The sequence below is a fragment of the Cucumis sativus genome, chromosome 3 (genome assembly GCF_000004075.3).
Source record: "Cucumis sativus cultivar 9930 chromosome 3, Cucumber_9930_V3, whole genome shotgun sequence".
Classification (NCBI taxonomy): domain Eukaryota; kingdom Viridiplantae; phylum Streptophyta; class Magnoliopsida; order Cucurbitales; family Cucurbitaceae; genus Cucumis; species Cucumis sativus.
Window position 1 is genome coordinate 36,448,969 of NC_026657.2, and position 16,072 is coordinate 36,465,040.

Genomic DNA, 16,072 nt, shown 5'->3' on the forward strand with positions numbered 1-16,072 from the left:
TATATTTTTCTTATGATCTCAAAACCTTTGGGTACTTATTTCCTTTTCTGTGTTGTGGTTTTTAATATGTCTACTTGAATTGTTCCTATATTAGAGTGGATCGTTTTAAATGAATTATTGAGTTGTCTTCTTTTGTGTGTTTAGCCATAAACCACATGTGTCGTATCAATCTTTAAGATTGTGAAGAGTGTTCTTGCTATATATATAGATCTTGTGAGTTGTTCTAGATCTTTGTTCAACTGTGTTCTGCTAAAACTTGAGAATAGATTCTTAAACTTAGAGGGAATCAAAGTTTCAGATCTTCATTTGAAATTCGAAAGATAGAAATTTGAGTTGAAACAGAGTTTTACAATTAGGAGGAGCCTTAAGTTACATTAGGAGGAAGTTTGACATTTAGGAGAGTTGAAGCTGAAGTGATCATTCTCTAAGTTGAGTTATTCGAATATATCATTGCCGTTTATTTACAGATAAGTATATCATTGTAATTCTTTAACTTTGTATGAATGAAAATATCTTTCATATAGGCATACTACATCTGTAGATGGTATTTCATCAAACTAGGTTATCAAACTTTGTGTTTAATTATTCTAGCTTCTCTTTGATGTTCTTGAAATTGTTATTGTAATATTGCATAAAAGTAGTATATTACATACAATTGTACACAGATTGCATTACAATTATAGTAAGTGCAATCATTACATACAAACCTAAAACAAAGTTAAAATAAAAATAAATCTACAAACCTATTAAACATCAATGTCCTGATTAGGGAAAGCACTCGATTTATGTTGTGCACAAGTACGCTTATTATGCCTTTCTCCATCACATATCTTGCATCTAAATGTTTGGCTAGTCTCTTTCAAATCCATTTTATTATGGATTCGAGTAGTTTTTGGTCGGTCCAGATTTTCTAAGTAAATCTACATTTGGGTGAACTCCTCGTTTTAGTCGTGGACCATAAACCAAACACAAACATTTAAATAAGCATATGTGTAAGGATAAATAAACAAAAATCTATAAGTAAAATAAAAATATAAAACAAAATTACTAAAAAAAAGATAGAAACAAATAAGAACAAATAAATGAGAAAAATAAAATATAAACAAGATATAAAACAATGTACATAAACAAATAAATTTGTTATAAGATAAAGGAAAATGTAGAAATAATATAATAAAGAAATATGATTTTTTTAAAAAAATAATGTGCTTTGAAAAATTATTGACATTTATAGTATAGGTGTGAAACAAATGTCAAAAATATGGTAGCAAAGTCATAAACCAGGTACACGACTTTGCTAAAGCTGACTGGAGTCGTGTACTCTCGGTACACGACTCTTGTACAACTGTACCTTCTGGCAGTCAACAGTAGTGTTGACTGCAAAATTTGTCATGTAGTGGTGAAATCGTGTATTGGGTACACGACTTTGCTCATGTGAAAATCTGATACTTGTCCTTCGTGCAGGAAATCGTGTACGTGTACATGACTTTTCTTTATAAAACCTTAATTTTGCAGCATTCTACCTTTCATTGCAAATTAAAAATTTTCTCCTACCTTTCGTCCTCCCCTGTCTTCCTCGTCGTTCTCCTTTATCTTCAACAAGATCTATCTATACTTCCATCCAACGTAAAAAATCAGCCACACCCTTTTCATTCTTCACACCAAAAATCACTCATCCATTCCATTTTCACCAAAAAAGTGTTTTTCCCTCCATTTTTTCTTCCGTTTTTTTTTTTCACAAGGTATGTTTATTTTAACTAAATCGTAACCGGGGTATATTTGATTTTATTATTTTGTTGTTAAAATAATTTAATTTATGTTGCAGTTGGCTTTATCCAAATCCTCCATTTTTACTTCCGATTTTTTTATCACAAGGTATGTTTATTTAACTAAATCGTAGATCTGATACACAATTTTATTGAAAGAACAATTTAATTTACGTTTGTTATTTGATTTTATTATTTTATTGTAAAAAATATTTGAATAATTTAATTTAGGTTTGTTATTTAATTTTATTATTTGGTTGTAAAAATAATTTGAATTTAGTTATATTGTTCTAATTTTGATATATTATTTGGATTTAGGATATGTGAAGAATATGTAAAGTATGAAAAGGGGAAGAGAACAATGAGTGAAGGAGTGTGTTTTGATTTGGTAAAAGAAAGAAAAGAAAAAAGGAGGAGGAGGAGGAGAACACATTGTTGGGTTGATTAAATGTTTTTTTCTTTCCTTTTTTGTGTTAGAAATTCAACCCCCAAGAAAAAGATAGACATAATTCAACTGTTTCCACCTAATATCTACTCTTCTTTTATGAACACACACCTCTCTCTTTTTCATATCCTCTAAACACACTCTTAACATATTTATTTTAATCAAAATATCATCACAATTTGTTTCCTGTTGTTTCATGTAAGTCTATAGATTAGTTGTTGTTTCAATCCAAACCATTAAACTTTTAAATTGATAGCTTATTGAAATTCACATTTTGTAATTGAGCTCCAATTTTAATCTTCATCTTTCAATCAAAAGTTTCAATGCAGAAGTTTCTAGAGAGTGTTGAAGTTATTTTATTAATGAAAAGTAATTAACAAGATTTTGAGTGATAATTGATATATAATTTATGTTGTTCTTGCAAAATAAAAAATTTTGTTTAAATAATAGTCATATTTTTATGGTTTCAATTTTGTATTCAGCTTCTTATACATTAAACTTTTTAAAAATTATCATTTTGGCTCTCATTCTTATTTTATTGTTAAAGGGTGAAATCTGATACTTTTTAATGGTATCCCAATTGAAGTAAATGAAGTTAAAAGAACAAATATTTTAAAAACACAATAATAAAAAATGAACAAAAACAAAAAACGTATAGCACATATTGAAGTAATATTTAAACCTAAAATTACATGTAAATCTATTGAACATCATTAGTCATCGGGGCATATAGCTACAAACAAACATCTCAATTGCTCACACTACATTAAACATGACAATATTGCAATGCTAATTAATATAATATCATGGACTTATCAATCTTTATTCATTCAAATACTATGTGACACCTAACTCTTTATACTAAACTGAAGTTATTATTATTATATTAAATTACATAAGGATTTTCAAAAAAAGAAAAAAAAAAGATACTAAATCTTTCAATAAAAACCTCAAATACTTATTTATAGATCATAAATTATTAGGTAGAAATAAAAGTAAAATATCAAGTTACTAGTTTGAGCCCTATTTAAAATAATAAGGAAAAATCATAAGAGTACTCATGAGTTCTAAAATTTTAAATAAAATACTGTAAGTCAAAATATTGAAAACATAAAGCGAAAGCAATAATAACTTTTCCTATGGCGAACCACAGTCACTTCTTGACATCGCCAGCTTCCCTCTTCCTCTACCTTTGCCTGAAAAATTAAACATATGACACATACGACTAGATGGAAAGGTCGCACAGCTAATGGCTTAAAGATGGAAGAGGTTCGATTCACAGCTCGAAAACGGAAGGGAATCGGCTCAACGGTTCAAACGGGACTCTAGGCTTGGCAGAAGGTATGCAGCTCATGGCTTGGAGATGGTAGGGCTCGACTCACGACTTAGTAAGAAGGGGCGCGTGGCTCATGGCTTGGAAGAAAGGGCTAGGCTCACGTCTCTATAGAAAGGGGCGCAACTCATGGCTCGGGTGGAGGGTGCATGACTGGTGGTAGGGGATCAACTCAATGGAAGGATGCAGCTGGGCGACTTGGTCTGAGCAGCATGAGACTGAAGCTTGCTTGTTCATGTAGGGGTTTAGCTCGCGGACGCCACAGCTTGGACAAAGCAAACGGCTTTCGAGAGGAGACGACATTACAAACAATGTTAGAATGGTTAAATTTAGACAATCATAGAAATTATAAGGTTAAAAATTAGTAATAAGAAGAAATTTAAAAAAAAGGCTAAGTAGAAGTAAATATTAAAATGTTCACACGAAAAATGGTTGAAGAGAGTTTTTTGTATTGTTGATAAAAATAGAAGTTACAAAATCTTTTAAAACTTATATGAATTATTCTAAAATTTTAATAATTGAAATAAAGAGAGAGATTTTTCATGTTTTAACTTTGTTTATCTCTTAAAATCTTTATAGGTAAGAAGGGTTGTGAGTATTTAATTAAAAGATAATAAATAATTAACATTTTTATTTTTATTTTATTTTTAATATTTAAATAAGAATTTTTAACTTTAGGCTGTGATAAGTAATGTTTTTTCTTTTATTTTTAATAATTAAATAATTTTAACCTTAATATCTCATAAGTAATGATTTTTATTTGTTTAAAAAAAGGACTCATTGCATTGTATACATTCATGATCTTTTTTTTTTTAATAACAATTTTATGTTTAAAAAGAATAAACGTTACTATTTCTAAATTTAAGACTAAAATGTTTTAACAAATACACTATTAATTAATTCTAACACTTGCTAATCAATAAAAGTATAAAATATTAACATAAGCAAGACTAAAGTGAGGAACATAATTGAAATGAGAGATTTATCATTTTGAACAAAATAGTTTCAAATTATTGTGGATGACAGAGATTAAGATAAAGTAAGATAAGATAGATAAGATAAATTGGTACAAAAGTAATACTAAAAATGCATGTGTTTTGCAATAATTTTCTTTACAAATAATTTTTTTTTTATACAACAAATTAATTCATATCATAAAGCTAACAAAAAAAGACATTTTTTAAAGAAGAGTTTCAACTTAATACATAAATATATTTTTTAAAAAATAAATAAATTAAATATAAGATAGAGATATATCTAAATCAAATCCATTTGATATAATTCTTCTTTGCTTGACAATAAAACTCTTAGAAATATGTGAAACTATTTATAGGAATTGAAGAGAAAAATGTACCCTATTTAAGAGAATATTTTAGGATTTAGAACATGAATAGATTTCATCCATTACTTATAAACTTAAGTATTTTCAGTTGACTTCAACGGTGAGTGAAGAATGATCAATTAATTTGTAATTTTTTCTTATTATTAAGTCATAAAGTTGATCAATATTAATTAAAACCCCAGTTTCAATATGTAAAAATGTTTGATTATGGATAAAATTGAAAATTTTAACAGGTAAAAGGGACAAAGAAGACAAAAAAACAAATTAATTTTTCGGATCCCCTTTAATACAGTAAAGATACAATCTAAACATGTTTTCAGTAGTTTTTTTTATATATTATATATTATAGATCATAGATTTGAATATTCAATTTTACCATTATAATATGTTCACATGTTTTTATCTATTTAAAATTCTTTATATAATAAAATATCAACAAAAAAAAATTGAAAATTAAAGTAGATGGCGACATTTTTCCTAAAACATAGTTTATTAATTTACTAATTAATAGTTAAAGTAGATCAAGATCGACCATAGATATATGTATGTTGATTTGTTTAATTAAAGGTTAGAGTTGTTTTCAATTTTATTTATTGTATCATTCAAGTACTATATTACCTTAAATTTCATATTTTATAAATAGAAAACTAAAATATTCTTCCACTTGTTGGATAAAAATAATATATATACATAAAGAAAGAAAGTGAAAAAAAATGAATCTTGAAAGATAAAAAATAAATTTATTTATCCTAAGATTAAATTGATTGTTTGAAACTTCTAACTAGGTTAAAAATGATGTTTAATTCATGTAAGTTAAATTTGTAGTTTTTTCAATTTAAATGAGTTATGTGTTTGATAATGGTAATGTAACAATTAAATTGGAAGATAAAGTGATAAATATTATTTCAAATTTGGTATGTACTTGATCTTATTTTGTATTTTAAAAAGTTATTAAGTTGTTATTCTAACAACTTGAATCTTTCCTTCCTTTTATCTTGAGTTAAGTTGAAAGCAAATATTCAAGAGTTTTATCACTAAAACTCAAGTAGTTTGTTTGCAATTTTATGGAAGTTAGTCGGTGTATTTGTTAGGTTGAAATCTCATAACCAATATCTCGAATTACACTCTAGTTCAATAGTTCGACTACTTCCATTATGTTTGAATCACACAACTAGTATTTTGAATTACACTCTAATAAATCATACAATACATGAATGAATGAATTACATTGTGTTCCATCAATCTACCCTAAGAAAATGTCAAAATATGATGGAGAAGACGAAAATATTATAAAATATGGCATGTGCATGCAGTGCAAACCTTTGCCAAAAAGAAAATATACTTATATATTAGTCAATTTTTTCGTTTTACAAAAAGCTAAAGGCCACCCTGGTTTTGCAATTTTTCAAATATTCCATTTCCAAAAGTCTAAAAGTTCTTAATTTATTATTATTATTATTACGAATGCATTCGATATGCGTAGTAAACAATTAATATGAGAATAAAAGAATCTCATGAAATCAGATTTTCATTACAAGAATAAGTTAACTCAATGCATTTTAAAAATTAGAAATATATGAAAGTATTTGTCCCCACATTATATTATTAAATATTCACTAGTTTATATTGTTGTTTAATTTGGAAAAAAAGTTATTGAGTTTTTTATTTCTATATTTATGCATTAGGACAATAGTAGCCATGGTGGTAGGGCATGTAGAGCCTTCCAAATAGAGATATAATAAATAACTCAATGGAAATAAATTAATGAAATATTAAACTAATAATTCTGATTTTAACTATTTGTTCGTATTTAGACACAATTTAAACTCAATAAATTTGATCAATTTGGGAATCGCGTGGAGTGAGAATTAAGAATGGGCACCAAACCCAAAATCCATCCATTTTTATCATCTTTTTTCCTCTTCCTTTTGGTTTCCTCTCATCACTGTTTTGCAGTACAAAATGAAGAAGAAGAAGAAGAAGAAGAAGGGATAATAAAACGAAGAGATTTTCCAAAGGATTTCTTTTTTGGAACAGCTACTTCTGCTTATCAGGCACTACTCATTCATTTCTTCTTAATTATTTTTTCTATTTTTGGATCTCTTTTATCCGTTTATTTATTCTTAATTTTGTTGATGGGAACAGGTTGAAGGAGCTTATCTTGAAGATGGAAAGGGATTGAGTAATTGGGATGTTTTTTCCCATCTTCCAGGTTCAACCCCACCTTCTAATTTCTCATTCCCATTCCAAACCCATTTCCCTAATTTTGGTAATTTTGCAGCAAGAATTAGGAACAGCGACACCGGAGATGTTGCCGACGATCACTACCATCGATTTTTGGTACTTTATTGTTATATAATTGATTGGAGAGTGATTATAATGATTAAAATCACTAGAAGTGTTGGGATTGAAGTGAATTTTGGTGTGTTTGAATTTGGCAGGAAGATATTGAGTTAATGCATTCTATGGGAATGAACTCTTACCGATTTTCCATTTCTTGGACCCGAATTTTGCCTAGTAAGTTCCCTTTTTCTTCATTGAAATTATTGGTTAAATAACCACTTTTCAAATATGTTTCTATTTAATGCTTTAATACCTAATAAATTCTTTCATTTTTAGTTTCATATATTTATTAGTTTCTTGACATTTTGTAAAGAATCTACTTTGATTAAGTTGTAACACAGTTTAAAAGTTTATATGTTTGCATGATAATTTTCTTAACTAGCTTACAAAAGTTAAGTTGGTACAATATATCATGTTTACAAATGTAGATTGAACTTTTAATTTGGTGTTTGGTAATTTTGTGATGTATCTTATAAATTAAAACAAATATTGTTCAATGGATGAATGACATATCATATATATATAACAAATTGAAAAGTAAGGAAGAGCCTATTTATTATACAATTGAAGGTTGAAGGAATATTAGACTTTTCTTTTTTAGTTTAGGAGCCTAATATAAGTACAAAATTAAAAGTTCAAATAAAGTTTGTGATGAAACTCGTAATTTAAGCCGATTTAATTCTCAATTAAAATTTGTGGAATTAGTTTCTATCTATTAAGCTTATTTTTCATTTGGGTCTATATACAAAATAGTTTTGAAATTAGAAATTTAATTTATGTACTTTGATTAAATATAATTTAATCATTAAGGTGTTTTATTCACATCTTTTTAATTTTTAAGACATAAATTGGCTTGTATTTTATTTATTTGACCTAAAGCACTTTAACCTTTGGAAGCCAAAAATGGTGCCTCAAGTACTATGTTCATACGTTAGATTTAGTTTTTCTTTTTATTAATTTTTGAAATTTCAATATTTTTTATAATTTTATATTTTATTTTTCATTTTTTTATTTATTAAGATAAGGATGATATTAATATTTATTGATGCTAAAGGTTTTGTGGAAATAAGCTGAAATATAAAATTAGTGTTGTGGATTGTGGATTACGATTCTTCTTTTTTTAGTACATAATATAGATTTTGTTGAAAGAATAATTGGAAATATAAAATGAATAACGTGGATAATATTTTATTCATTTGTTTATTAATACACAACCTCAATAGCTTATTGTTTTAAGAAAAATATATTTATCGCCAAATTTGTCTTTCTTTAACCATAATTTTGATGATTGATGATTGATAATTGATATGGTAGGGATTTTCAAAATAAGATATTATTAATATTAGTTGTGTTTTCATTTTTCTTTATCAAATTAGATCAATAGTTGTGCTGTGTAATAATTAATTATTTATGTAGAAGGAAGATTTGGTAAAGTCAACCGAAGAGGAATTGCCTTCTACAACAAAATCATTGATAATTTGTTGTTGAAAGGTACTTTTTTTCAATTTACTTAATCTTGTCACTTTATTTTTATCATATATACTACAATCAGATTACGATTTGAACTACGTACCTTTAAAGTTATTAGCATATCTATAGTTCTGTATCTCACTTGAATTATGTTCGCGTGATTTTTAGTGTGTTACACTACTTAATTTTTTCAAATTTCTCTAGTCGGGTAACAAAATTTTAAAGTTAGTTAATTATTTCATCATTCTATTTAAGCAATTAAAAATTAACATATGTTTACCATGTAAATTTATTCTTTGAGAAGGAAACTAGTGTCAAGAGAGAAAAGCTCCCGACATCGAATTTATTAGAACAATAAGGTCATACAAAGGGCTAGAGAGAAGCCCCAAGCTTTTAGAGAAAAGCAGGGAAATTAAGAACTAACGCACTAGAAGAGAAGTCTTTAAAAAGGTGGAGGCTGCTACATCACTGGCCGATAAAGTTACACCTATCTTCCCAAAGTAACTAAACTACTTTGTTTCTTGGTGAAAATTCTACCATTTCTTTCTGTCCAGATGGTCCAAAGGATAGCAACAGAAGCAATTGTGATGATAATGTTCTTTCTAGTAGCGCGATTTTGGTGCATAATGGAATTAACGACAACTTTTAGGTCATTGAACGAATGATGATATCCAGTTTTAACCTGTAAGGTTTCCCAGAGAAAGCTAGTTGCTCTACAGTTTACCAATAACTGGTCACTTGTTTCACATTGAGAGTGACACATGAAGCACCAATTTGGATTGAGGCATGTTTTCGATTGTATTCTTTAAAGCTTATCCATTGTTGATTCCTTCATGGATAATGAACCATAGGAAAAATTTACATTTCTTTGGAATTGGTAATCTCCAAAGGGCTTTGAAATTCTGGTTGTCGACACCGTTATTCACGTTGGCGGGGAAAATTTGAATAGCCTTTTTCCCATAAGCTATTGTGAAGACTTTGTTATTTTCCAGGTTCCAATTTGGCTTGCCCCTACTTCTGTCTTTATTCGGAATAGGGAGATCACACGAAATTTGATTCCAAAGATAGCATTCTCTATCATTAAGCGATCTATGAGGCTTTAAGTCCAACTTCTTCTCAATTGAGTTCCACATTTCTTTAACTGAACAAGACTTCAATTGAGAGAGAGCGCAAAACCTTGGGTATGCATTGGCAAGAGCACCAAACCTACTCCACTTGTCATTCCAGAAAGAGATGTTTTCACCATTATTAATTTCCCAGGTAATATTTATTTCAAACCAGTCCAGGCCTTTAACAATACTCCTCCAAGGGGCTTTGGCAGTATAGAACTTACTAAAAGTTGGTATTTTACCAATTATGGAGGCTTTGTATTTGACTGTAGTGATTTTCTTTCATAGAGCATTAGGTTCATTATGTATCCTTAATCTTTGAGATCTCAAGGCCACCTTTTGTCAGAGGAGTAGTTAGTTTCTCCCAACAAATTAAGTGAGAACCTTTTGTTATGCTGGAACCTTTCCACAAAAAATCTTTTCGATCTTTTTATGAGTAGAAGTAGGAGCTTTGAACACTGGCAATTAGTAGGTGGCAAACTAGATAAGGATGAATTAATGAGGGTGAGTTTACCTCCTTTCGAAAGCTGAGAGTAGTTCCAATTGGTGAGCTTCTTGTTGATTTTGACATCAACCTTTTTCCAAAAAGTACTCGACTTTGGATTGCCTCCTAAGGGGACTCCAAGATAAAGAATTGGCAGATGAATAATAGGAATATCCCACTTGTCAGCAACCATTCTAGCACGACCATTCGAGATATTTGTGGGGCTTATGGTGGACTTAGATAGATTTATGTTAAGCCTGAAAGCTTTTTCAAAAAGGTTAAAGCCATCTTCAGGTTTGTGAGAGAATCTTCGTTGTCTATGACAAACAGAACAATATTGTCTGCAAAAAGGAGATGGGTTAAACAAAAATTGGTGTTGAAGTTGACTCCCTTTATCGAGTTATTTTTCTCAAGATGAGATAATAATCTACTAAGATAGTCCATGGCAAGAACGAAAATGAAGGGAGAAATGGGATCACCTTGATGAATTCTCCTTTTGGCTGAGATTCTACCATGGGGCTTGCCATTTATGAGAATGAAGTAAACCACATTGCTAATACAAGCTTTAATCCATGTTCTCCATTTGAGAGGGAAGTTTTTTACATAAAGCATGTGGTTAATGAAACTCCAACTTATTTTCTCGAAGGCCTTTTCTATGTCTAGCTTTATAACAAACCCCTTGGTTTTGCTAGCTCTCCAAAAGTCAACCGCTTCATTAGGCTGTCTTCTGAATTCATGGTCTTTAATTCTTCTTTTGCATCGATTGCAACAATTTCCTTAATGATCATGTTTTTGTCTTTGACCATTGAGTTCATTTGATCAGATTGCCAAGACTTAATAATCTTTTATAAAGCCTTGAGCCTCTGCATGAAGGCGAAACCTGGGTAACCATTCGACTTAGCATTAAACCACCAGATATCTAAATTCCTATTGAAAATAACATCTTTCAAAAAATTGGTATTAAGTCTGAAGGCACTGGGCCCCAACTAATATATGTTGATTCCAGAACGATAGGGTGATGATCAAAAGTCATTCTAGGAACGATACCATGTAAATTTATTAGACTATGTATCATAGGGTATAGGTCCAAAGTAAACATAAATCAAATTATAGAGTGTATATATATCATCAATCTATGTAAAGTTTGAAAACCTTCCCTCAAACAAATAAATAGTTCATTCTACTAACTTTGGAATCTTATCTCTCAAATCACCAAACTAATTATTGGATTAATTAGAACCAATAATTAAGGTACTAACTTTGGAATCTTATCTCTTAAATCTCCAAACTAATTATTGGATTAATTAGAACCAATAATTAAGGTATTGTTAGCGTGGATGTCAAAATTAAGGTTTTAATTATATATAAATTAACTATTATAAAGATAGCCATTATTTAAATAATAACCAAGTGAAAAGCAACTTTTTTGAAAAAAATGTAAATATAACAAAATTGATCAGTGATAGACTTGTATGATCCGTCAATGATAGATTATATCATGTTAGTATGTGGTTGATAGACTATGAAATTAGTGATATCTTTCCTAGTTGATTTATAACTTTGAAAGTTATGTACTAAATTAACACTTAGAATTTTTCAATTAAGTTTGTAACTTGAAAGTTTTAAAATATGTCGATATTGAATTATATTCTCTAAATATTTGAGTAAGAGGAATTAATGGATACAGGCATCGAGCCATTTGTGACAATTCACCATCATGATCTTCCCGCTGAACTCGATAAAAGATATGGAAGTTGGATGAGCGCTCAAATGCAGTAATGTCTCTTTTTCTTTTATCCATTTTGCTTTAAACTTTTATAAAAATAACCATTTAGTTTTTAAACTTTAGTTAATTATATTAATTTGATCCCTATATTTTTAAATTTTCAATCCTTTAATCTCAAAATTTTAGGCTCTATTTTACAATTGATAATGATTTAATCTCTATATTTTATAATTTGTGTAATAATTTAGTCTCTAGATTTTATAACTTGTGTAACGATTTAGTCTCTACATGATAAAATACATATTTATTCTAGATTTCATGAACATTTTCTCACACTTGTAGTAAGAAGTTGTCCACGGTTCAATTTAGTTTTGGGTTCAGTTTTTAAATCCAAAATAAAATCGTATACAATGTTTTTTGTTTTTATATAACTTTAAATCGAATCGAATCGAATCGATACTTCAGTAAAAATCACGAATTTTTAATTTTTTCAATTATTTTGGTTTGATAAGATTTGATGTTCACTCTACTTGTAGTTTGATAAATTGATTATAGATAAAAAAAAATTTATAAACTATATATAAACACGTAGTCGTTACTTAACATAACTCAATACTCGATTTTGATAAGTTTGTCACCGTAAAGATAAATTGTTGCTTTCATTAAATTTCAAAGGTTAAAAGTACTTTTTTAATAATTTGTTTTTATTCTTTACTTCTCTTGTTTATGTGGCAAAGGATAACATACTTATGATGAAATGGTTTATTTTAGGGAAGATTTCGTGTATTTTGCAAAAATTTGTTTCGAGGAGTTTGGTGATAGAGTGAAGTATTGGATAACCATAAACGAACCAAATGTGATAACATTAATGGGTTACACAAAAGGAGTTTACCCACCGGGCCATTGCTCGCCACCCTTTGGAAATTGCTCTACTGGGAATGCTGATATTGAGCCTCTCGTTGTCATGCACAACATGTTACTTGCCCATGCCAAGGCTGTTCGTCTTTATCGCACTCATTTTCAAGTAACTTTCTTCTCCTCTCCTTTTAATACCATTTTAGTTTTTCAAAGTCTTTAAAGTTTTCCTTGAATCTTGAAAAAATCATGTACTGAAAAATCTTTAAAAAATCATTTAGGTTTTGTTCAAATTTAAATAATATACAGATCTAAACGGCCGTGTACTAAAGAATCCTGAAAAAAAAATTGTTTAGATTTGGACAAAATCTAAACGATATATCAAATGTAAACGATCACGTAGGAAAAAACAGTCAAATCTAAACTATTGTTTACCAAATATATTAGGCGCGTGTGTTTCTCATTGTAGACCTATAGTCTTTTTTCGCTTTCGAAATTTTTCTTCCATTATTCTTATTTAAATAAGCACTACTTTTTCATCGTTTCTTCATCTTTTAATACTCTTTGAAAATGATTACAAAAAAAATTAGTGTGGTTTTTTTAAAAGTATTACGTTGGATATTATATTAAATTTATCCTCACGTTTAATCTTTTGGATTGAATTGGTAATTTAAAATGATATCATAGTAGAGGTTTAAGAAGTCCTCATTTTCCTCCCCATTTAATGTTAATTTACACTTATGAGATATTTTTTTATGTTTTAAGTCCAAAAGCGAGTGTTGAATATTATATTAAATTTATCCATATTCTCGATCTATCAACCAAACTTTTGAATTGAATGGAGGATTTAAGAAAATGTTATATATAAATATTTATTTGACAGAAAAAACAAGGTGGATCGATAGGAATAGTGGCATACTGCCACATGTATGAACCACTAACAGACCATGAGTATGACATAAAAGCTGCCCAGAGAGCCTTAATTTTCATCTTTGCTTGGTTAGTTCTTTTTTCATTCTACATTTATTCTAACATCATTTTTTTTTCTCTATATTTTTCCAACTAAATTTGAGTGTCACAAATTAGAGAGTTGAAAAAACACACATTAAAAAAAAAAAAAAAAAGCAAAAATGGTCTCATTTATTTTGGGTTATGTGCATTAACATTGTTGTGATAATAATTATCTTAAAGATCACATATATAATATTAGACTATAGAAAAGTGGGGAGGTAGGGGATGTGTGGGCTCCAATATTGCAATAATCTCAAATGTCATATTAAAGATTGAATGTTTAAATTTGGTTGTGATTAGAGATATATAAAATTTCCTTTTTGAATATGAATATAAGGGTGTATGATCCGATAGTATATGGAGATTATCCTAAAGAAATGCGAGAAATTTTAGGAAGTCAACTTCCAAGCTTTTCAGACGTAGAGAAAGATATCATAAGAGGAAGTTTGGACTTCATTTGTGTCAACCACTATACTACATTTTATACAAAAGATTGTCTTCATTCTGCCTGCTTTGGTGGTGGAAATCATCCTGTAACAGGATATCTTAATACGACGGCATACCGAGATGGTGTTTCCATTGGAGATCCTGTATGCTCTTTCTTCTCTCCTAATTAAATTCTTCTATTTCAGTTTTGTCAAATTTTTAAAAGGTATTATTTAATCCATCATGCTTTAATATGTTTCAAATACTCAAGGATAAAAGGTAATTTAGGAACTAAAAAACATTAATGGGTCGTGTTCTTATAATTATACAAACATAGTATGTGATAATATATGTAACTTCTATTGATGTGACTTGTAAATACTTAATAAAAGTTTATCAATGATTTTCATGGATGACATATAAAATTTGTTGTTTGAAGAAAGAACTTTCGATTTTTTAAATTAAACTCTTTATATTGTATATGATAATAAAATAGAAATTTTGTAAGTAATAATTAAAAAAATTAGCCCAAGAGATTGAACACTCTCTTCCTACAAATATTTTGTGAATGCATGTGATCTCTTTTAATTCGGTGATAATTGACATGTATACCCTTTTTTTAAAGTTGGATGTTCAATTTTTCTTTCTTTCTTTTTGAAAAGAGTATTCAAGTCTTCCCGTCTCCTACTTTTTATACTAAAAAATTACAAAATTTTTAATTTATATGACAGACAGGAATAGATGTATTCTTTGTTGTTCCAAGAGGCCTAGGAAAAGTCATTAACTACATCAAGGAAAGGTATCCGAATAAGCCCATCTTTGTCACGGAAAATGGTAAGTTAATTAGTTGAAAGCATATCCATTAATTAAAATTTTCATTTTAATTAAACAAAGTGATATTGACTTCTTTGTATTGTTTCTTTAAAGGATATTCTTCGCCACAATCGGAAGGTAACGAAACCGAAGTCTTAATAAAGGATACAAAACGTGTGAATTATCACAAAAACTACCTCGCTTCCTTGGCTAATGCAATGAGGTAAATCCTAAACCCTAAACCCAATAATGAATGTAATCAATAAGTTTAAAGTTTGATTTTATGACAGGGATGGTGCTGATGTGAGAGGGTATTTTGTATGGTCCTTAATCGACAATTTTGAATGGGCCGATGGGTATGACACGAGGTTTGGGCTTTTGTATGTGGACAGGAAGACACTTGAGCGACGGCCCAAGCTTTCGGCCCATTGGTTTTCTTCTTTCCTTGGGGGCAATCTACACGAACTTACTAAATATTCATCCATCGTCCATAAAAATGCCTTTGATTCTCTCATGGATCATTAAATATCGTATGTTTTTACAAAATATACTTTTTTCACTTTTAAAAATATACAATGCTATTATGTGAACTTTTATTTTAATATATGCTTTGATTATACATTCAAACGCTTTCCATGCATGGTTCTATGTATATGTGTGTATTATGTAGTATGTGGGAGACCTAATATATTTTAAAAATATAATGCTCTTATGTGAATATTATTTTAACACATGCTTCGAATCAAAGTTAACTATTTCTTTTTGATGCCATCAATTTTTTTTTCTTTTGGAGGAATTATTCAACATCCAAAAAAAATTACAACACTCAATTTTTAAAGTCTTTTACCGGTAGAATTGATGACTGAAATGTGTATAATAGATATTATGAAAATTTCGCAAGATCTAGTACTAGAATATACTTTCACAACTAGTAATATAGAAGTATTTC

At 28.8% G+C, this 16,072-nt stretch overlaps 1 protein-coding gene across 2 annotated transcripts; it reads left to right on the forward strand.

Moving 5' to 3' along the window:
* The first annotated feature begins 6,691 nt into the window (after nucleotides 1-6,691).
* LOC101215384 (beta-glucosidase 18) lies at nucleotides 6,692-15,856 on the forward strand. Of its 2 annotated transcripts, XM_011654089.2 has the most exons (12): nucleotides 6,703-6,940; nucleotides 7,032-7,098; nucleotides 7,168-7,226; nucleotides 7,328-7,403; nucleotides 8,646-8,720; nucleotides 11,980-12,067; nucleotides 12,790-13,042; nucleotides 13,757-13,872; nucleotides 14,222-14,474; nucleotides 15,042-15,144; nucleotides 15,238-15,346; nucleotides 15,414-15,856. In XM_011654089.2, the coding sequence occupies exons 1-12, from the start codon at nucleotides 6,761-6,763 to the stop codon at nucleotides 15,646-15,648; spliced, it is 1,614 nt and encodes a 537-aa protein (XP_011652391.1). In that variant the 5' UTR covers nucleotides 6,703-6,760; the 3' UTR covers nucleotides 15,649-15,856. The 2 variants fall into 2 exon arrangements, with proteins under 2 accessions (XP_011652390.1, XP_011652391.1); XM_011654088.2 differs by having other exon boundaries at nucleotides 6,692-6,940; nucleotides 7,032-7,226.
* Nucleotides 15,857-16,072: the final 216 nt, after the last annotated feature.